This window comes from Panthera pardus, unplaced genomic scaffold (genome assembly GCF_024362965.1).
Source record: "Panthera pardus isolate Hobbes unplaced genomic scaffold, ASM2436296v1 HiC_scaffold_16, whole genome shotgun sequence".
Classification (NCBI taxonomy): Eukaryota; Metazoa; Chordata; class Mammalia; order Carnivora; family Felidae; genus Panthera; species Panthera pardus.
In genome coordinates this window covers 48800701-48824473 of record NW_026526721.1, presented here as the reverse complement: position 1 = coordinate 48824473, position 23773 = coordinate 48800701, and the positions used below count along the sequence as shown (strand labels likewise).

General features: G+C 39.5%; 3 protein-coding genes across 3 annotated transcripts in view; 1 reads left to right on the top strand and 2 right to left on the bottom strand.

Annotated features, from left to right (window-relative positions):
- Window positions 1–10243, top strand: part of RPL24 (ribosomal protein L24) — a 90970-nt gene extending 80727 nt beyond the window's left edge. The window contains exon 7 of the mRNA XM_053903307.1: window positions 10233–10243. The gene's annotated coding sequence lies outside the window, so the exon portion shown is untranslated. The remainder of the gene's footprint in view (window positions 1–10232) is intronic.
- TRMT10C (tRNA methyltransferase 10C, mitochondrial RNase P subunit) lies at window positions 8801–13194 on the bottom strand. Its single transcript, XM_019448235.2, has 2 exons — window positions 13050–13194; window positions 8801–10232 (listed from the first exon to the last, which is right to left on the bottom strand). Exon 2 carries the CDS (start codon window positions 10218–10220, stop codon window positions 8949–8951), a length of 1272 nt encoding a protein of 423 aa, XP_019303780.1. The 5' UTR covers window positions 10221–10232; window positions 13050–13194; the 3' UTR covers window positions 8801–8948.
- Window positions 13195–21635: 8441 nt separating this feature from the next.
- Window positions 21636–22439, bottom strand: LOC109266216 (putative protein FAM172B). The gene has a single exon (XM_053904158.1). It carries the CDS (start codon window positions 22437–22439, stop codon window positions 21636–21638), a length of 804 nt encoding a protein of 267 aa, XP_053760133.1.
- Between the last annotated feature and the right edge of the window lie 1334 nt (window positions 22440–23773).

The window sequence follows — 23773 nt, the reverse complement described above, 5'->3', positions numbered from 1 at the left end:
TAGAGCGGCCCTGGAAAGTAAAAAGATGCCGTTTTGGAAACGGAAGTGAGTGTGACGTCATCCACAAGCGGCCTCTGAAGGGAGAGCGGGGAATGTTGTGCTGTGTCTGTGGAGCTCTGGTTGGTGGCTTGACTAGAGGTTGCTTAGGTTTTCATGGCCCAGAGAAGTGAGGGAGCACCACTCCGGAAACGTTGGTGGAGTTTTGTAAGGTTTTTTGCGGACTAGGGTGTGGCTACAGCTGAAGCGATCAGGCTGTATTCATTCTGGTCTTGCTGGACTACCTGTGCCTTAAAAAAAAAAAAAAAAAAAAAAAAAGAGGGCCGTTGGAGTGCCTGGCTGGCTCAGAAGAACCCGCGACTCTTGATCTCCGGGTTGTGAGTTTGAGCACCAAGTTGAGTGCTCAATAATAAATAAAACTAAAATTTTTAAAAACTAAAAAATAAATAAAACTAAAAAAGTGGGGTGGGGGGGTGCATTAAAAAAAAAAAATCGAAGTTTATCGAGCGCCCTCTTGTGTCAGACACTATCTTGTTTAATCCCCAAGACAGTCCATTGTGGTATTCTCTAATGAGCTATGAGAGTTGAGGCCAAAGAGTTATTTGTCTGAGGTCACATAGCCAAGTGAAAAAACTACCTTTTCTACAGGTCGCAATTTTCCTATCATGAGAAATTACCTCTTTCAGTTAAAATTGCAGTAATTTTCCCCTTATTTAGAAACCTTTAATGGATCCCTAGGGTTTTTAAAATGAAGTCCCACGTGTTATATTGGGCCCCAGCCTAACTTTTTAGCCTCATCTTCCCTTTCTCTCTGTATTTATACTACCCTCTTGCCAAATGGGGTCAATTCCTTGTCTAGAGAACTCACTGGAGTTTGTGGGTTTGCCCTACATTAAAAAGTGAGTGTTTCAGAAAGTAGTCTTAAGGAGTCAGAATTTGGGTTTGAATCCCGGTTCTGCCCTTTCCTGGCTGAGTAAACCTTGAGGGTTTCTTACTATCTACAGACATATGTTTTCTTTATAAAAATAAATAATAATTGTACCTCATCAAAGAGTGCTCATGGGGATCAGATGAGATAATTTCTATATACCACTTTGGTCACTTTATATTTCCCTCAAGTATGTGTTAAAAAAATGTCTCCATAGATGGCTTAAAAGTTATTTGACAACAGACAATTAAAAGAAAATTTGGGGGGGGGGGGGCTCCTGCGTGGCTTAGTCGGTTAAGCATCTGACTTAGGCTCAGGTCATGATCTTGCGGTTTGTGAGTTGGAGCCCATTATCAGGCTCTCCACTGTCAGCATGGAGCCTGCTTTGGATCCTCTGTGTGCTCTCTCTGCCCCTCCCCTGCTGGTTCTCTCTCTCACTCAAAATAAATAAATAAACTTAAAAAAATATTTTTGTTCACAGCTCTTTGTATTGCATGTTTCATATGTGAAAAGTGCTTAGTATTTATGCGTGGTTGACTCCTCAGGCTCCAAGTCTGGGGAATGGAGAAAGAATCAAAGCATGTCTCACGACAGAAGTAGAGCAGTTTGGTGGTGATATGGTGCTGTTGTGATTTGAAGTCCCTGGCCCACCCATTTATGTCAATATATGTAAAACTCCTCAGCAAAATATTTTATTTATGTTTTAAATGTTTATTTTTTATTTTTGAGAGTGAGAGAGAGTGAACACAAGCAGGGGAGGGGCAGAGAGTGAGAGGGAGGCACAGAATCCGAAGCAGGCTCCAGGCTCTGAGCTGTCGGCACAGAGCCCGACGTGGGGCTTGAACTCACAAGATGTGAGATCGTGACCTGAGCCAAAGACAGACGCTCAACGGACCGAGCTACCAAGGCGCTACAGCAAAATATTTTAAAGAGAAGTATTAAATTCACATTTGTTTCTTTTTGCTTAGACGTGTTAATCACTGAGACTCACACATTATTTTTTAAATGGAGATGTAAACATGACTTGTTTGTGAAATTAAGTATTTATTTATAGATGCCTGTATTTTTGAATGAGGAAAATGAAGTTTAGAGAGGTCCCATATAGATAGCTAAAAGCAGATCCAGTTCCATATACCACACTGTAGAAATTAAGGATGGAAAATAGTAATCCACTCACTTGTCAGTCCAGGAAGTCATACGGTGCTTATCTTGCACAACATTGTTTCCCAGTACCTAGATTATACCAGTTTCGATAAATATTCATTGAAGAAATGAGTGCAAGCTTCAGTAACCCTCTACAAACGAGTTAGAGTAGTGCAGGGCAAAGAGCAGCAGTATTTATTGCATTAGACAAAAAAATGAATTTAACTCTGCCATTTGCTAATTCAGTGAGTTTGAACTGATAAAACAATCTTAGCGAATATATTTTAGCTACAAAAATGTATTAATATAGGATTACTGAGAGGATTAGGTGAGATCATACTGGTAAAAATTGTAATGCAGGGCTTCACTCATGGTGGGCACTTAACGGTAGCTATTTTTTGGTCACCTCTAAAGAGTTATGCCAATAATGGTTTAAAAAGCTGGAAATAGAAGGCAACATGGACAACTATATTATTTTATTTTTTATATTTATTTTTTAAAGTTTATTTATTTATTTTGAGAGAGAGGGAGAGGGAGAGAATCCCAAGCAGGCTCCACCCTGTCAGCGCAGAGCCCAATGCAGGGCTTGACCTCACAAACTGTGAGGTCATGACTTAAGCCGAAGTCAAGAGTTGGACCCTTAACCGACTGAGCCACCTAGGCACCCCTAGACAGCTATTATTTTAATTTAGATGTTTAATTTGTGAGGTGACAGCTATAATATCTAACATTTATTCATGTTTACTATATGCCAAGCATAATTTGCTAGTTTTAACATGATATCAAGTACATTAAATCATCACAACAAACATATGAATTAAGTGCTACTATTATCATTTTTATGGAAGAAGAAACTGGGACACTGGAAAGGCAAGTAAGAGGTGGAGTTAAACTTAGAATTCTGGCAGAGAGCTACAACAAAATCAGAGAGGAAAGGTAGCTAATTGGGGTTTCACTAACCTCCCGGAGATTATTTTATTGTATTTTATTTAAAAGTTTTTAGTGTAGGGGCGCCTGGGTGGCTCAGTCGGTTGAGCGTCTGACTTCAGCTCAGGTCACCATCTCGCGGTCCGTGAGTTCGAGCTCTGCGTCAGGCTCTGGGCTGATGGCTCAGAGCCTGGAGCCTGCTTCCGATTCTGTGTCTCCCTCTCTCTCTGCCCCTCCCCCGTTCATGCTCTGTCTCTCTCTGTCTCAAAAATAAATAAATGTTAAAAAAACTAAAAAAAAAGTTTTTAGTGTAGTTCACATACAATGTTACATTAGGTGCAAGTGTACAACATAGTATTTCACAAGTCTCCACACTAGGCTATGCTTGCTGCAAGTGTAGCTACCATCTGTCACCATACTATGCTATTACAATATCACCAACTGCATTCTTTATGCTGTGCTTCTTATTCCTGTGACTTACTCATTCCATGTCTAGAAGCCTGTATCTCCCACTTTGAGTAGATTCTTTTTGTTGTTGTTTATTTATTTGGAGAGAGAGAGCAAGAGAGAGCACAAGCAGGGGAGAGGCAGAGAGAGAGAGGGGGAGATAAAGAATCCCAAGCAGGCTGTGTACTGTCAGCCTGGAGCCCATTGAGGGCTTGAACCCACGAAATGCAAGATCATGACCTGAGCCAAAAATCAAGAGTCAAGACGCTCAGCTGACTGAGTAGATTCTTAATACAGCCTTGTAATTTTATTATATTTCCCAATACCATCCTCAAATTTGAGTGTACATCAGAATCACCTGAAGGGCTTGTTAAAATACAGTTGAAACTCTGGTGCTACTGCCGAGATTTTGACTCAATGGAGCCCCAAAATGTACATTTCTAACTAGTTCCCAAATGATATTGATACTGCTGGACTAGGGACCAACTTTGAGAACCACTATCCTAACTATTTCACTTTCTTACACTATTTCACACGTTCTCTGCTCTCCACGAAAGTCCAATAGGTACTCCCCCTCAGCTGATGACTTCGCTTTTTATTTTCATGGAGAAAATAATAGAAATGAAAACAGAACTCCTGCATATTCTCACCATATCTGTGGTGTAGTACCTTTATTTGTACTTCTATGGTCTTTTTCTGTGTTACTTATGCAGTAGATCCCATCCTTCTTGCTTATGCACAAGGTTGTCACTTCTCTCACTCCGCTGCTTCATCAGATTATCAGATTCCCCTCCATAACTGGATCATTCCCAACAGCATACATACATGGTTTTATATCTCTCATCTTTGCAAAACCAACAAAAACAGAAGACTCTTCTATTGATCTCATATCTACCTCTAGCTCGTTACCATTTTCATTCATATAGCAACCCTTGAAAGGCTTATTCATATTCACTGTCTCCAATATCTCTTTGGTATCTGGTACCTACTGTGCTACCACCCTGGTCCAACCTACTATTATCTTTCACTTTTGTTACTGCAGTAATTTCTTAACTGGTCCCTGTCTTAGAATCTTGTCTTGATACAGCAGCCAAAGTAATCCTTTTAAGATGAATCAGATTCATTCCCTACAGAAAATTTTATTATGTGCTAGGCACTGTACCAGGCCCTGGGAATATAGCAGTGACTAAATCAGAAAAAAAAAAAAAAAAAAAAAAGTCCCTGCCCCCATGGATTCTAGTTATCCTATTAAAACATCAGGAATATGTCATGTCTTTGCTCAAGACCATGGATCTTCCAATCTCATTCACAGTAAAAACCAAGGGGCACCTGGGTGGCTCAGTCGGTTGAGCATCTGACGTCTTGATTTCAGCTTAGGTCATGATCTCATGGTTCGTGAGATCAAGCTCTGCATCAGGCTCTGTCCTGACAGCATGGGGCCTGCTTGGGATTCTCTCCCTGTGTCCCGCCCCCCAATAAATAAATAAATATTAAAAAACACCAAAATCCTTAACAATGGCCTAAGAAGCTTACACGATGGACCTCTAGTTACTCTAACTTCATCTTCAGCTCTCTACTCACTCTGCTTCAGCTACTTGTACCTTGAACTCTCAGGTTTTTGCACTCAAAGTTCTCGTTACTCCCTTCGTGTCTGCTCTTTTTTTTAATTTTTGACGTTTATTTATTTTTGAGACAGAGAGATACAGAGCATGAACAGGGGAGGGGCAGAGAGAGAGAGGGAGACACAGAATCTGAAACAGGCTCCAGGCTCTGAGCGGTCAGCACAGAGCCCAACGCGGGGCTCGAACTCACGGACCGTGAGATCATGACCTGAGCTGGAGTCGGACGCTTAACCAACCGAGCCACCCAGGGGCCCCCATGTCTGCTCTTCAAGTGTGCTTTGAATATTTGCTTGAAGGATATGGCTTAGGTACTAAACTGGGTAACATAATAGGGATAATAGTTAACAAGTAAAGACTTTTTTTCATCTTTAAAAATATTTATTTTGAGAGTAAATGTGTGTGCAAGTGGGGGAGGGGCAGACAGGGAGAGAGAGAATCCCAAGCAGGCTCCATGCTGTCAGCAGAACCTGATGCAGGGCTAGAACTCATGAACCATGAGATCATGGCCCGAACCAAAGTTGAGTCAGATGCTTAACTGAGCCACCCAGGTTCCCCAAGACTTTCTTTTAAAACTTTTAATTATTAAAATCTGGGAAGTTGATAGCATGTTTGAAGAGAGCACAAGGAGAGAGCTAGAAATGGTTATTACATGAAAATATCTAATAGGTAAGAAGAGATAATTAGAATATAGGCAACAAAAATTACCTTCAAAGTGGAAGAATACTATAAATTATTGGGTGTTTGAGATAGAGAAAAGCCACCTAGTGACTGGGAAATAAGATCATTTAGTTTGGAGAAATTGAAGCAGTGTCTGGGGTTCTGTTAAGTTCCAAATTCCAAAACATTTGGAAAATTAAAATTGTATTGAGTTTAAACTGTGGATGAGTTTGCCATTGTGATTTATCCGCATAAGAGAGGAGTCTTAGAAATTAGTTACTGCTTAGCTATTTGGAAGGAATTTATTTTATTTTATTAAAAATTTTTTAATGTTTATTTTTGAGAGAGAGAGAGAGAGAGCGCGTGCGTGTGCATGAGTGGGGGAGGGGCAGAGAGAGAGGGAGACACAGAATCCGAAGCCGGGTCCAGGCTCTGAGCTGTCAGCACGGAGCCTGATGCAGGGCTCGAACTCACGGACTGCGAGACCACGACCTGAGCCAAAGTCGGATGCTCAACCGACTGAGCCAGCCAGGTGCCCCGGAATTTATTTTTTTAATTCTAGTGTTACCCAGTGAAATACCTTAGCATACTATTACACAGGAAGAAATAAAAATGTACTCCTCAAAAGGACAAATAACTTGCATATACTAGTATTAGAAATTCCATACATTTCGAAGGTAGTCTAAACTAGATAGTTAATATTTTACTTAGCATTTATGGGCCAGACACCATATTAAATGTTTTATGAGTCAAGAACTATTTATCTCTTTTTCATATATGAGGCGAACTGAAATTTCAAGAGATTAAGCAATTTAGGTAACATCAGAGCCTCGGGTGAAGCTGAAACCCAGGGAGTATGTCTGGGACTTGGGAGATCAGTAAGGCACGCTAGGAGCCTTGTTTGTCTCACTCTAGGTGCCAGTCCTGCTAGGCAATCCTAACCCCTTGTTCTGAACCACTATGATATTTTATCCCCATTGTGTCTCAAATGGCTCAGGTATTAGCATTTTGCCACTTAGCTGCGTCTAACGGTTGAAATTCATTCATATCACACTTGCTCTTCGTTTACACATCACTTTCTCAAGGCCTTTCCTGATCCCACTCACAAGCTTAAGTTAGGCATCCATTATTTTTCCATTTGCACTTCATACTCTCTTATTATAGAGGGTATAATTTATAAGTTGAAGCCTAGGACTTTATTTAACTTTTTTTTAATGTTTATTATTGAGAGACAGACACAGAGCGTGAGCAGGGGAGGGGTAGAGAGGGGGAGACACAGAATCTGAAGTAGGCTCCAGGCTCTGAGCTGTCAGCACAGAGCCCGACGCGGGGCTCAAATTCACAAACTGCGAGATCATGACCTGAGCCGAAGTCGGTCGCTTAACCAACTGAGCCACCCAGGCGCCCCTGAAGCCTAGGACTTTAAAGTCAAACAGATGTTTTGAATTCTGAGACTACACTTAAAGGCTGAATTTTGAGTAAATTTTTATCTGTAAAAAAGGTACTATTAAACAAGCTACAAGTACTGTAACACTTAAGTTACAGTACCTATAACTTAAATTATTCATGTAAACTGCATTTTGTTTGGCAGAGTAGATACTTAGAAGTATTTGGTAAAAGATTAGTTGCTTTAAGAAATGTATTGGACAGCATATCTCATGTTAATTTCTAGTTCAGAAACTAGGTACAAATAGTTGGCCATCCATCTCTATTTCATGTTTTCAAAAAAATTAATGGTGCAGGTAGTCTACAATGAACATTTCCTAAAGTTTTAGGGAATCAGTACACATTTTCTCAAGTATATTAGGACTTAGTAGGTAGCAAGAGGCAGAAACCCAGCTTTAAACTGGCTTAGGCAAAAAAGTGGGATCTATTAGATGGGTTATTGCATGAGATTTCAACAACCAGTAAATACTAAAGGTAAACCTATAGCTGGATCTCAGGGATGATTGGGAACAATGATTTAAACAGCTCCAAAAATTGGTCTTATTTTTATATGCAAGCTTCACTGTCTCCTACTATAGCCTGTCTTCCTTCATGGAAAGGAAGGCCACCATCAATTCCAGAGCTTCCCATCTGTCAAGAGTTCACAATCAGATAGTGACACAGGTTATCTTAGTTCTCAAACCCAAAAATACTAGAGAAGTGTTCTGATTGGCCTATCTTAAAGTCAGATCCCCATCTCTAAGTTTGAGTGAGGTGTCTCCTTTGGGATATTCAGCTGTGGCCAGGACAAGGTCTGTAAAAGTATGGCAGCTTCCATTCAAATCACATGGCTGGAGAAAAGGAAGTTTTTCCCAAGAAGGGAAAGCTAGCTATACACTAATAGGGAAGTGCTGTATGTAACATTTATCAAATAAATTTTTTTTTCTAAGAGAACAAGAAATGAATTTTGTTCCCTCACGTTTTTCATAACATAGCCAAATCCCATGACATTCCAAGGAAGGTCTTAAACTTTTGCTTAACGAAGATTCAGTTAAACATACTTTAGTCCCTATGACATGCCAGGCACTGTACCAAATGTTACTTTAATAAGTGAAACATCACCTGAAGTTTAAAATCTTTTCTGTATCAATTTTTGATGACAGGGTAGCTGTTGACATGGCTCAAAGAACACCTAAGAAGGAAAATGGAGTCTAAGACTCAAAAGTATTCATAAAAAAGCCACAGACATGGTACAATTGTTTTACTGTACTCAACAAACTTGGATGATTCTTTTTACTTTCAAAAGTTATTAAGTTTATGATAAACGGTATTTCCAAAGTCTTGTGGAAATTTAATTAATTGGGCAAAAAGACACACACTTCAGTTTATTTGGAAAGACAACCTTTACATTTTTTTCTTAATGTTTTATTTGGTTTTGAGAGAGCCTGAGAGAGAGGGAGACAGAATCTGAAGCAGGTTCCAGGCTCCGAGCTATCAGCACAGACCCTGATGCAGGGCTCAAACTCATGAACCATGAGATCATGACCTGAGCTGAAGTTGGAAGCTTCACCAAGTGAGCCACCTAGGTGCCCCTGGAATGACAACCTTTAAAAGAACAAATGAATTCCATTTAGGAAGAAATAGACCAATAGAATTGTATTTCTACTCCATATGCTTCCCCCCCCCCCCCAATTTTATTGAGAAATAATTGACATAAATCACAATAAGAGTTTAAGGCATACAGCATCATGGTTCGATTTACACATACTGTGACCACTTATTTTTTAAGTTATCAAATATTCTCATTCAAGCCACCTTTTCTGTGTGTGTATATTTAGAGAGCCTTTTGGAAATGAATTAAAAGGTTTTGACTTCTTTAATCTGTTGACAAGCTCTTGAGAATGTCGAGAAATCTCCATAAAACCAGTATGTTTTCTCCTAGGAACAAACTTCAGAGCCTCTTCCCAACTACCAGTGTTTTTCAGACATAACAAAATACGCATCATCTGATCTAAGGTGAGATTTTTGGTACCAGTGTCCCACTGTAAATACCTATCTAATGGAAGGCATTCTGTTGCCAGGTTCAGCCGTTTTGCCTTGGCTAGGGATGTGCCTGTCTGCATAGCCTTATCAACAAAAGATCCCACTATATAAATCTTATCATGCTTGAAAGTTGTCATAACATTGGGAGAATCTGCAGTTAAATATATAATGCTATCCTTTGGGAATAAGTCTACATGAGACTTTTCTGTTGCTGTTAATAGCAATTTGTCCCATTTTTCTCCATAACGTTTAACTAACTCTTTATGATAAGCGCCTTCTACTTTAAGGTTGCAGAAATAAATATGGAAAGGATCAACATTTCTTCTGTTCCATCCTTCACTTTCTAAAAGTTGGGAAACAGTACTCTGAAGTTCCTTTGGTTTCATATAATTTTCATAATCCATGTCAAAAACCAAAGGTTGTCCAAACCGCATGGCCTGAATACCTTTCCAGCCCATGGCAATGTCCATATTCCTATCCCAAAGTCGTAGAAATAGAAAGTTTTGCTGTTTATCTTCCTTAGTGGTTTCCAGTAATTGGTCTTTTTTGGCTTTTTCCTTTAATGCTGCTTTCATTTCCTTTTTTATTTGCTTGGCTTTTTTAATTTTTTCCTTAATATATAAATATTTTAAGTATTTTTTTTTTGATGATTTAGAAACACATCCCATAGCACTTTTGAGTTCTTCTTCACTGATTTGTTCTGGTACTTCTTTGCCAAACAATCTCCACATCTCAATTAACTCCCTGATGGCAACTAGAGGATCTTCATCCTTGCTGCTTGAGACTGCTGAAGCATCTTCTTCTTGCATGCTAGATTTCATTGTAATTTTCCACCCATCCAATCCCAGCTGTTCAGGAGGTGATGTACTCTCCTTCTTAGGATAGGACACAGTTGGTATTTTGGAAGACATAGATCTCTGCAGAATTGTTGAACATAAAACCCCTTTTTTCCTATGAATGGTAAATGGCACCAAAAATCTGCCAAAAGATCTTAAGATGATACTACCACTCATTTTGAGGAAAACAGGCATGTAAGAAAACCCCTATAAAAAAAGCAAAATGTAGTAAAAAGTTAGATAAAGATCTTTAAAACCTCTCAACTAATTGTGCAAGTATAAATTTGAGACACTGAAATGCAACTGATTTTTGAAACACACAGTAAGCACAACTTTATTTGCTGTACCGTTAATTTTTCCTAGACTCCTATGGCCTAGAGCCTGTGATCACTCACCAGGCACAAAGTTTAAAGCTTATATGGGATCTTATTTTAAACATGAATTTCACTATTGCTTTAGGGAAAAGAATACCTTAAAGATCCCTTTCAGATTTGCAACTAGGAGCCCAGAATATCTGTATTACTGGATAACAACAAAGTTATGTACTACTGATACGGGTTAGATCATGATGCTGTTTCTTCTCCATTCTATATTAAGCCCCTAACAGATACAGGCCCAAACACAAGATCCTTAACATAAACAACACACGAAGACAAGAAGATAAAAAGCAGAAAAGTTTTATAAAGGATGGCAACTAGTAAAAAGCACTTAGGAGCTGCTGTATCAATGCCCTCATATGTTTTCAAAACAGGAATATAGAGAGATCTACTGATTTAAAAACAAAACAAACCTCTTTTCTCCAGTTCAGAGTTTATTTTGTAGCAAATAATGTTATTGCCAAACAAAAATGTCCAAAATTAGGGCAAATATATATAAGCTCCACAATTTTATCCTCAAGGTGTGGACATACATCGAACAATGAAGATGCTTAAAAATGTGAAACTAGGGGGCACCTGGGTGGCTCAGTTGGTTAAGGGGCCAACTCTTGATTTCGGCTCAGGTCTGATCTAGTGTTTGGTTGGTGAGATCGAGCTCTGCTTCTGACTCTGTGCTGACAGCTCGGAGCTTGCTTGGGATTCTCTCTCCCCCTCTCCGTCTGCCCATGCATGCTCACTCTTGCTTGCTCTCTCTCTCTCAAAATAAAGAAATAAACTTAAAACATTGTGAAACTAGTATGAGATTTGAAGAAAAAAAATCAACTTTTTACCAAATGCAGTTGAAATACTTGAAAAATTCCTTCTTCCCTTGGCTTCATTTAATGACTGTATGCTTTTGGGAGTGCCTCTCTAAACTGTGTCCTGATGCCCAGATGATGCCCCTCCCTTAAAAGCAGATGTGCCTCTGAATTTTTGTCCTTAGCCCCCCCCCCCTTTTTTTTTTGCAATCTAAAATTTTCTGTATGAGGTCTGATCTTCCTCCATGGCTTCAACCACCACGCATCAGAAGAAACACCTCAAATGCAACATATTAAAATAATCTCTCTCCCTTCCCTTTCCAATCTGCTTCTCCTTACACATGGTTTCAGGAAGGGACACTGCTATCCATCCATTTGCTTAAGCCAGAAACTGGAAGTCATTTTATTACCGTCCTCTCTCACACCCCCCATATCTAATCCATCTGAATTATATTCACTTTACTTTCTTTTTTTTTAATGTTTATTGTTGAGAGGAGGGAAGGGGCAGAGAAAGAGGGAGACAATGAATCTGAAGCAGGCTCCAGGCTCCAAGCTGTCAACAAAGAGTCTGAATCAGGGCTCGAATTCATGAACCTTGAGATCATGACCTGAGCCAAAAATTGGACACTTAATCAATTGAGCCATACAGGGGCCTCAATTCACTTTACTTTCTAAATACATCTTAAGCCATTCACTTCTCTTGAATCCCATTACCCTAACTGCATCCCCTAGCCTCCAGATTTGCTCTGCCTCATCTCTAAGCCATTTGAAGTTAGTGCAAATCTGATCAATGCACTTGTATCATCCCCAATGTGTATTTTTAAGCTCATTGCTGCCAGGTTAAATCCCAAACTTACAAACATGGCTTATAAAGTTTTCCACAAAATCATCCTTTGTTTACCTCTTCAGCTACATCTCTAGCTATACTTCACCTCAAACTTTAGACCAAGTATTCCTCCTAGTAGTTCTTACAGCACCCTGTACCTCTCTATCACAGTACTTGTAACACACTTTTGTAATTGCCTGGTTACTTATTTGCCTGACTAGACAGTAAACTCTATCAGGACAAGGACTGTATTTATATTAAAATTGAACCCAACATTTGGCAGTTTATGGCTCACAGTAATCACTCAAGTATTTTTCAAATAGATATTCTGGACCAATGCTTTTCACATATAAAACATGTTGAGACACCTGTATTTTTAAAAATTTGTTTTAAATTTGAGAGACAGCAAGAGGAGAGGGACAGAGAGAGGGACAGAATCCCAAGCAGGCTCCACGCTGTCAGTGCAGAGCCCTATGGGGAACCCTAAGATCATGACCTGAGCTGACACCAAGAGCCCCAGGCTGAGCCCACTGAGTCACTCGGGTGCCCCCAATTAAAAAAAAAAAAAGATTTTTTTTCAAGTAATCACCCAATGTAGGGCTCATATTCACGATCCCAAGATCAAGAGTCACATTTTCTTCGGATTGAGTCAGCCGGGCGCTCCATGTTTAGCCACCATTTAAAGAAGAAACAAGTTAGACTCCCTATTTCACCAGGAGTCCTCAATCCTGTTATGAAAACATTTCAAAAACAAAGGTCTTCTGAGTTTTGTCTTTATAATTGGTTAAGATTTTTTTAGGATATCATAGCAATGAAACCCAAATTTTAAAACAAATAAGGCAATCATTTTGGTAAACATTCCTTTTGTTCCAGGTGTTGTACTGCTTATAGTTTATTAAATCGCTGGGCTTCCACTTATCTGTGGGCCTTCTTAGCACGCATGCTGCACTACGTGTATCTTACAATGGTTTCCCGAGTTCTCCCACCGCAACACACACAACTAAGATAAGAAACATGCCCATACCAGGAGTGCAGAAACAGTGGCTCCCGCTCGTGCAAACCGCGGAGACCTGGAGAGGACGCAGAACTCTGTAGTGAAGTGCTGAGCCCAAATACGTGCCTCACACGGAATTAAGCCCGTTGGCTCATTTAGTTTCCGTCCCTTTCCGTTCCAGAAGCCGGAAATCCCGCCCCCTCTTCCTGGCGCTTCCCGATGACGTCCCCACACAAGGGGAAAGCCTTCTGGTCTGAAAAACAGCGCGGTCGGGAAGAAAGCTGGTAGCTGGCCTTGAGGCCATGCCCACGGCCTCTTAACAGGGTGTGCTTGTAGCTGGTTTTAGTCTATTACACAACTATTTAAAAAATTTATTTTCCTCCTCTCTTAACTTCTCTGCTTGCTCCCCGTATTTATAAGCATTTACTCACATGGTGTTAAAATGTTTTCACAAGTCTCACTCAACTTTAAACTGATGCTAGGAATGTAACATATGAAACTTTGTGCCTAGTTTATCACCAGCACCTGATACAATGCTTGGACTATGGTAGGCGACACTATCTCTCACTCCCCTTAACTCATTTGTTAAATTTAATGTGAAAATGTAATTAAGCCACATAGTGCAAATTAGTGGCCTTTGGGTCAAAATGCAGTCTGCAGGTGTTTTGTTTAGTCAGCACATTTTCAAGTATTTTAACTCAGTTGTCATTAAATTATAAGGCACAAAATCAAACACTGGGGGAAAGGACAGTTTTTTTCAAAGAATGGTGCTGGACAAAGTTGGACCCTCAACCTAAAACCATATAAGAATTAACTCAAAATGGATCAAAGACTCCAACATAAAAGTCAAAACTATAAAACTCTTAGAAGAAGACGTAGAAAACTTAATGACATTGGATTTGGTGATAATTTCTTGGATGACCCCAAAAGCACAGGCAACAAAAGAAAAAATGAACATTTTGCACTTAACCAAAATTACAAACTTTTGTACATCAAAGGACACTATTGACAGAGTTATAGATGTGGAATATATTTAAGAGGTAAAAATGGTAGAATTTGCTGATTGGGATTTTGGTGTAGAAGGAGAAGAAGAAGCCAATATTCTAGTTTGAGCACCAGGGTAGACGTGATTAGTAGTGCAGTGAATGGGGAAAAGGAGTGGATGGGGTGAGGGCAGAGACGGTGTGAGCAGTTTTAGACCTAATGACTGAGCTCCCTTCAAAATCAGATGATGTCTCCTTTACAGTATATGGTAGTTGGCTGCATGGGTCTAGAGTTTGTGGGATTTTTTAATTTTTTTTTTATTTTTTTAATGTTTATTTATTTTTGAGAGAGAGAGAGAGTGCACGCGTGCAAGTGGGGGAGGGGCAGAGAGAGGGAGACACCAAATCTGAAGCAGGCTCCAGGCTGTCAGCACAGAGCCTGATGCGGGACTCGAACTCACAAGCCATGAGATCACAACCTGAGCCAAAGTTGGATGCCTAACTGACTGATCCACCCAGGCACCCCTGCATGGGTCTAGAGTTAAGGAGAAAGAGAATGGACCATAGGCAGAGATTTGAGAGCTATGAAAGAGGCTTTGAAACCAGAGTCTGTGAAACTATGTGGGTGGAAGAGATTACCCAGTGTCTGAGTAGAGAGGAAGAGTAAACAAAGGAGACTGAAAATGAGCAGCTATAGAGACAGGAAGAAAATAATCAGAATATGAGAGAAACCAAGGGAAGAGTGTTTCAAGGAAGAGAGACCCAATGGGCTTCAAATGGGTCAACTGGGTCAAATGCTGCCTGTTCATTATGTAGCACAGACTGAAAAGCATCCATTGCATTGGGACCATATACTGAGACTTGGAGGCTGAAGCCAGATGAAGAGTGGGTAAGGAATGAGTGGATTATGAGAAAATGGAGTCAGCAAGTGTAAGTGTTTTAATGAAATTTGGCAGGGGCAATATACAATGGATTCAGTCCCCAGATGTTGCATCTAGGAAATTTGTGCTAATTATTATGACTGCTATGTTGGGAGAGACTTGACCAACTTAAAGGATTGTTAGCAAGGGAATTAGGAAAATAAAAGACAGTGAGAAGAGTGAACATCCTGAGAAGATTGAAAGAAGTGGTATTCAGAGGACAGTTGGAGGGTTGGTCTTGGACAGTAGGAGAAAATTCTTCTATAACAGGAAGACAGGAAGAAATAGGTGGGGATAGAAGCCAATTTATGCCAATTTATAGATATGGCAGCTTACTTTGCATTTCCATTTCTGGAAATGGAATTAAGTCTCTTATTTTTAATTTGTATTTGTTTTTAAATTATGTGGAATACAACTGGAAGGATTGGTTTTGAAGAGTGAGATGTGACCCTTGCCTCACTACAGGAGGAAAAGATAAATGTGTCAGTTCACATGGATCATAATCATAGGCTTAATGAAGAAACCCCTTTTGTTGCTTTCCTCAGGGGAGGAAATTATAGGCCACATGATAATCCGTCATAACTTTGACCTCACAGGAGGTAAATTTAACTTTATTACCTCTGTAGCCATTTATTATTTACTCTTTCTAACAGTGGTTCACAAAGTATGGTCCCTAGACCAGCAAGATCAGCATCAGCATCCCTTGGAAACTAGTTAGAAAGGCAAAATTTCATGCCCCACCTACCAATTCTACTGAATCAGAAACTATGGCAGTAACACCCACCAATCTTTGTCTTAATAAGACCTCCAGGTTATCCTAATACACTCTAATGTTAGAGAACCACTGTGTTTGAAGAAACATTGAAAAGCAAGTAAGGAATTTCTTTAATGTTTTTATTTATTTTTGAGAGAGAGCCAGAGCACAAACTGCGGGAGGGGCAGAGAGAGGGAGACACAGAATCCAAAGCAGGCTCCAGGCTCTGAGCTGTCAGCACAGAACCCGACGCAGGGCTCAACCTCCTGAACTGTGAGATCATGACCTGAACTGAAGTCGGATGCTTAACTGACTGAGCCACCCAGGCACCCCATTCTTGTTTTCTTTTTAATAGACTTACCTTAGCAAATTTGCAAACAATGTTCTCCTTTTTGTTAAGATATGTTTAGTCTAGTATTGGAAAATCTTTTTTTTTAATTTTTAAAAAATGTTTATTTATTTTTGAGACAGAGACAGAGCATGAACGGGGGAGGGTCAGAGAGAGAGGGAGATGAGACACAGAATCTGAAGCAGGTTCCAGGCTCTGAGCTGTCAGCGCAGAGCCCGATGGGCTTGAACTCACAGACTGTGAGATCGTGACCTGAGCTGAAGTTGGAAGCTCAACCGACTGAGCCACCTAGGTGCCCCAAGTATTGGAAAATCTTGATGCATTCTGCTTACAAACAATAATAATAGCCCATTACCTCTAACTATTTTCCACAAGAAAGGGAGAAAAAAAATCATCATATTGATGTCACAAGATCTTAGGATTTTCCTGAAGGCCTCTCATATCAGTCTTTTTAAAAATTTTATTTATTTATTTATTTATTTTATGTTTTTATTTTATTTTTTGAGAGACAGAGACAGAGCACTAGTTGGGGAGGGGCAGAGAGTGAGGGATACACAGAATCTGATGCAGGCTCCAGGCTCTCAGCTGTCGGTACAGAACGCAATGCAGGACTTGAACCCACGAGCTGTGAGTTCAGGTGCCCCTCTCATGTCAGTCTTTTCAATATCAATATACATCTCTGGTATGCAGTTTATAGCTGAGAACTGGACATGTCCTTTTTCCCTTCAGGCTTCAAAAACATAGATATCAGAAGTCAGAGTATGGGAACAGATAGGGTGATGCTTGGGAGAGAAAGCTTAAAAAACCTTAATTTTCAAAGCAAGCATTTATCTGTAGCAAAAATGCTGATGTTTTGAAGAAAAGGAGAAACCAGTTTCTAAATATACAGAGCTGTTGGGGCGCCTGGGTGGCTCAGTCTGTTAAGCAGCTGACTCTTCATTTCGGCTCAGGCCATGATCTCATGGTCGTGAGATCAAGTCGCACGTTGGGCTCTGTGCCGACTGCACAGAGCCTGCTTGGGATTCTCTCTCTCCCTCTCTGTCTGCCCCATCCCCTGCTCTCTCTTTCTCAAAAATAAATAAAATAAACATTAAAAAATAAACATACAGAGAAGTTTATTAAAACAAGAAAAAAATTAAAATGGCAAGATAAACAGTTTTAGAGCAAAGATAATCTCATGACCAACAACTGAGTTGAGTTCCTATACCATTAGTTTCAACTGACATCATTTCTGATGTGGTGGTCTAAAATATGTTCCCCAATTTTTTGACACTCTCTCTAAAAAGTGGAGCCTAATTCCTCTTCCATTGGATTTAGTGACTCACTTCTAACCAATTAAAAAATAAAAGTGGGCCAGTATGCAACTTCAGAGAGTAGGTCATAAAAAGGCAGTGCATTTTCCTGATTGCTCCTTCACCTGGATGATTCACCCTTGGAGAAGCTGACTGCCATGTCCTGAAGACACCCAAGTGACAAATTTCAGAAACTTCAGTTAGGCTCCTCTGAGCCCTCTTCTGGAATAGTCCTCAACCTTGGCCTTCTGTAAGGCTGCACAGTTTAGTCTCAGCAAGAATCTTGCTAAATCAACACCCCACTCTTGATATCTGATCATGTTCCTCATTCCCCACTCTTGATGTCTAAGTCCTTGACCTGCCTTTAGTAATAAGTCCCTTATCCTGATGTCTCCTCTTAGTAGTTTTCTGTCACTGACACCCTCACTCTGCTCTTTGTTACAAATTTCCAGCTATCTTTGCTGTATTCAGAGTTGAATTCATTCTCTCTTCCCTATTGCAATATCCCTAATTGCAACAGTTTTGAATAAAGTCTTCCTTACCATTTTAACAAGTGTCAGAATAATTTTTTTCTTTAGCAGAAGCAGCCTATGGAAAAGGTCCACCTGGTGAGGAACCAAGGCTTCCTGCCAAACAGCCAGTCAGGTTTTAGAACACTGCAACTCCAAACAATCTTGACTGTATGCTCCTAAGCAATACTGAGCCAAAATTACCCACTAAACTTCTTCTGAATTTCTGAACAAGAGAAACTGTGAACTAATATTTTTTGTTTTAAGCCACCAAGTTTTGAGGTTAATCTATTATGCAGCTATAGATAACTAATACACCTGACTACCAGATTAAATAGTAAATTGGGAGTTATGAGAAACATCAACTCCAAGTTAGTTAAGTGCAAGATAGAATAACTTTCATGGAAACTTTTTTAAAAACTTTTTTCTTTTTTGGTGCTTTTCATATTAAGTGCATTAAATGCATTCTAGTTAGACTATGTCAAAAAGGACTTCAAAGCTCACCTCATTTACAAATTGAAAAGTAAGGACTGGGAGAGAGTAACTGGTTTAAGCAAGGCTTCATTAAAAGCCTTCACTAACCGTTCCTTAAGCAAAGGTTCATTTAAAACCTGCACATCCTGATTTACAACTCAGTGTTCCCCCCCCCCCCATTATGCCACTTAAGACATGGTACAGAAAGAAATTTGAAATATGTCTTTCTGATAAAGATTTGTCTTAGTCTGTCTGGGTTGCTATAACAGAGTATCACAGACTTGGAGGCTTAAACAAATGTTTATTCCTCACTTTTCTAGAGGCTAGGAAATGCAAGAGCAAGGCACTGGCAGATTCCATGTCTGGTTGAGGGCTACTTCCTGATTTACAGATGGCTCTTTTCTTGCTGTGTCCTCACATAGCAGAAGGGAGTTCTCTGGGGTGTCCTTCATATGAGCACTAATCCCATTCATAAGGACTCCACCTTCATGACCTAATCACCTTTCAAAGGACCCACACCTATCACATTGAGGATTAAGATTTCAACATATAAATTTCAGAGGGACACAAACATTCAGTACATAACAGGGATTATAGTATATGCTGGGTTGAAAAACACTGTGAATAGGAATATTAGAAAGACACTAGAAATAGCTGTATCAGAAAAATCTGCATGTTGGGACTCCTGGGTGGCTTAGTCAGCTAAGCATCTGACTTCGGCTCAGGTCATGATCTCATGGTTCGTGGGTTCAAGCCCCGCATTGGCCTCTGTGCTGACAGCTCAAAGCCTGGAGCCTGCTTTGGATTCTGTGTCTCCCTCTCTCTCTGCCCCTCCTCTGCTCAGTCTATGTTTCTCTCTCTCTCTCAAAAATGAACATTAAAAAAAATGAAGAGAAAAATCTCCATGTCCTATTAGATATGGTAGAGTTAATTCTTCAAGTGTCATGTCTTGTATGGGTTCTTCTCTTACCCATCTATGGACAGATAGATAATTGTAACCCCCTCCTTTTTCTCTTTTTAAACTTCTGGAACAGGGGCATCTGGGTGGTTCATTCATTTAAGCATCTGACTCTTGGTTTTCAGCTCAGGTCATCATCTCACAGTTCATGGGCTCAAGCCTTCGTCCGCCTCTGCACTGATAGCACAGAGCCTGCTTGATCCTCTCTCTCCCTCTCTCTCTGCCCCTCCCCTGTTTGTGCTCTCTCTCTCTCTCTCCTCTCTCTCTCAAAGTAAATAAATAAACTAAAAAAAAAAAAAAAACAACTTCTGGAACAGCCAAAATAAATTTTTTTTGTCAATAGTCCCTATTTCAACAAATAGTATTTCTATCCATCTAGTTGCTCAAGCCAAAAATCCAGGAGTCCTCCTTCTTATTTCCTTCTCCTTATTCCTAACCTCCAATCATAAAATTTTGTTCATAGCAATCACAGTATTAGTATTTAGCATAAGTATTAAGTAATTAAATATTAGTATTTAAGCATTAGTGTTAACTATATTAGTATTCGTAGTTAAGAATTAATATTAAGCATTTCTCAGAATACTACCAAAATTAATTTGGTCTCCCAGCCTACAAGCTTGTGCTTCCTCTAATCTATTCTCTGAACTGCAATTAGGATATTCTTTTTTTTTTTAATTTTTAATGTTTATTTTTGACAGAGAGGGAGAGAGAGAGCGAGCACACAAGTGGGTGGGTGGGGCAGAAAGAGAGAGGGAGACACAGAATCCAAAGCAGGCTCTAGGCTCTGAGCTGTCAGCACAGAGCCCGACATGGGGCTCCAACCCACAAACCATGAGATCATGACCTGAGCTGAAGTCAGATGCTCAACCAACTGAGCCACCCAGGCACTCCAGGATATTCTTTATAAAATGTAAATCTGAGAATATTCTCCTGTCTAAAACCATCCAGTGTTTTCTACTGTTATGAGAATAAAGTCAAAAATCATAACCATGGCCATTGCAGCCTTAAGCAAGCTGCCTCTGCTTATTTTGTTAACTTAACTTTCTAACTACTGACAAAACCTCTCCTTGACCAAATCTGAGTCTGGCTCCTCTGAGCCCTCCTCTCAGCTAGGCTCTGATGTTGAACTCCATCGTTGGTCCACTTAGTCCAGTTTTTGTTGTTGTTGTTGTTGTTGATGTTGTTGTTGTCACTTAGTCTAGTTTTAGCAAGAATTTGGCTGTCAGTGAAAATTTCTCATTTTTGGCACTTGATCATCCTCTAGATCTGATAAAATTCCTCATCCTCCACTGTCAATGTGTTATCAACCTGGCCTGGCTTCAGTAAGAATTACGCTGAGTCAGTCTAGTAAGAATCTCTCTTATGCCTGATGTTTCTTTCCTCTTAGTTAACTTTCCATTCACTGATCCTCACCCTACACTTTGGCTATAATATTGCCCCCTCAATTGTCCTTGGTGAATTAGAAGTTGAGGCTGGTCTCTCTCCCCAACTTCAAAACCCCCATTGCAGCAATCCCTCTTAAAGTCTTCCTTATGTCTTTAATAAATGTCATGAATAATTTTTTCTTTAACACAGCTCTCCCATAATTTTTTAGCTTCAGTTAACTGGACTATTTTCTCCCACCTCAAGACCTTTGCATATGCTATTCCTTTGCCTATGAATTTGTTTTCCCAACTGCTGTTGTCTTTCAAACTAAGCGTCATTTTCTCACAGACGTATTACCTGTACCCCAAGGCTGTTAGCTCTCATACTAGATGTTCCATGGCACCTTGAATTTCTGAACACTCTTCACACTTTCAATTTGTTGTTCATTGTGAACTCCATATGGATAAAGGAAACGTTGGTCTTGTTTGCTGGTGTCCTCAACACGTACTATTGATGGGGACATAGTAGACACTCAAATATTAGCTGAAGGTATGAGTAAACACTTTAAGTAAATTTCAACGTAAGAACAATAAATTCAAACAGAACACAAACATACAAAAATGGAGTTTATAATCATTTTTATGTTCACTTATAATTTTAGTATGGCATTAACAACATAGAAACTGAAGACTGACTTAGTGTTTAATTTCTATCAACTGCAGTTTTGGTGTCATTCTATTAAAACATAAGAGAGGTTTTCAAAAGATCCTCTAACTTGACTAATACTGTAAAATATTAATGATGGCGTTGACTGATGCCCAGCTCATAATAGGCTAAAAAAAAGAACATATTCACTTTTCAAAAAAAGTAACAAATCAAACCTCAAGCCAGAATATAACACTGTGTATATTCTTTTCATAACATAATACTGCAGAGTATTCTTTTTCTTCTAGCATCTACATTCACAGCATTTCAGTGGGACAAAAAAAATCTTAGGTGACAAAAAAGTAAGTTAAGCAATTTGCTTTCTTTTTGTGGAGCTTCTAGTTACTATTGGCACTCGAGAAAAATTAATAGTTGTTTTGGCTTTCAAAGCTTTTTTAAAGTATTTAAAAATTGACTGAAGGCTAGAGGAAGGGGCTAAGTTGTGTTTTTCTGTACCAGCAGAAACCATAGGAAACTCCTGTTTTAAAACAGTAGCTGCAGGTTTATCCAAAGGCTTAGGGCTTGTCACCCATTCACGGCAGTGGTGCTTTATCCAGGCCAATAACTGAACATCACTTCCCAGCTGGTGTCCTACATGATGTTCAGAGTCAATAAAGGCAACAGCATATACTTTGTTCATCACTTCCCACTTTTTACGAACAAGTAAGTCCATAAAAACCAAGCCTCCGTAACCATGTACAATGAAGGCAACATCCTTGCCTTCAGTCTTTGAAATGAAGTAATCCCAAATGTAAGCCATGTGTTCTTCAGGAGTGTTGCTGCATCTTTTAGGGGTGCACTGGAGAGGTTGCTGGACAGATAAAAAGTTCTCTGCTGGAACCATTTTTAGGGAAGATGACCCCTTAGTTTGTGTTAAAAGGCCTTTCTGCTCTTCTTCCATGTTTAGGTCGATGAAATTGTCATTGGGGTTTAGCACAATTACATCATAATGTGCCTGCAATGCCATTTGAATACATGGTATCTGACTTCCATGTTGGAGACCATGATGTATTATTGCCTGCTGACTCCACTGACCAGCTCTAAAGACTCCTTGGTCTTGAAGAAGAACAAGAAGAACAGAACGATGACTTGTTAATGCTCTCTCACTCATGAAAAAGAAGCTTTTTGGTTCTTTATCAGCCTCTGGTGGGATATATACTTTTTGTAATTTGCATACTTTCTCCAAAAGCTCATAAATATATTGTTCAAGCAAATAGCCAAGGGCCTGGTAGCGCTTGCTGTTCCTCTCAAAGACATTTTTATAATAGTTAAAAACAAAAGGCCTTTGTGTCTCAGTGTGTCTCAATTCAGCTTTTTCATTGAAGTCATATTTAAGTTCTTCTAGTAAGTCAGATTGTTCAATAAATTTTTGGAAGCTCAGCTCCCGAGTAACTGGTAACCACTGAAAATAAAAAAGCAATAATATGTCAGTGGTAGAAAAAACTAAAAATATCCGCTTGTTAAATTATTCCTGTGGGAAATCATTCTAAAATTAAGTACTTCACTAATACATTACCTTTTAATCTAAATTAAGGACTGAGTTAAGGACTTAATCTGAGTTAAGGACTTTAACTCAAAATAATTGTGAATGATGCAAAGTAGTAAGGGATAATTAAGTATGGGACAATGGCCAGACCATACATAATGACAGAACTGACCCACAATCCATAGCAACTTGCCCAGGAAGCCAACCCCTTATCTACAACAAATAGCCCAGGAAGCCAGCCTGCTATAAGTCAGATTTGTATGAAGTCAGACTACTACCTCTAGTGACAATCCAGCAAGCTAAACAATAACCTCTGTTACAACTGGCCACAAATGGCCAGGACTTGACTAATAACTGAGAGCTTTCCTAATTTTTATCCCTGCTTCCAACTTAGGACCCATGAGAAAAAGCCAAATATGCATCCCTAACCAATCACACAGGATATTCTGCTTTTAGTTAGCCCACCTGCAGCTTCCCCAGGCCAACAGCCTCCAATCAGGACATACCAACAGCCTTTCTTATTTTCCACTGTAAAGCTTTCCCAGTTTTCTGCCTTCCTTTGAGTCTCTGCCAAAATGCAAGTGATGTGGTTGACTACATTGATATAGCTAGCACAGAATAAATAGGTTTTGCTTTTCTCATTTGGTTTGGCTTTATTTCCACAGTCAGCATTCAATAATTTTTGCTGTTAAATAAATGGCAGGGGATGGCAGTGGGGGTGAAATGCGAACCAGGCAGTACAGGTTATGATCAATTTATCTTACAATGAAGATATGGTATTTCAGATGTCTGAGAAGAAAAAAGTGGCTGACTAAAAAGTTAATTTAGACAGTTATTTTGGACAAAGCCTAAAAGGAAAAGAAAAGACTTTGAAAGGTTAAGTGGCTTGCCCTGAAGATTATTCATTAAATTATTATTAAATACACGATTGGGTACTGAGGTTGTCGGACTCTAAAATT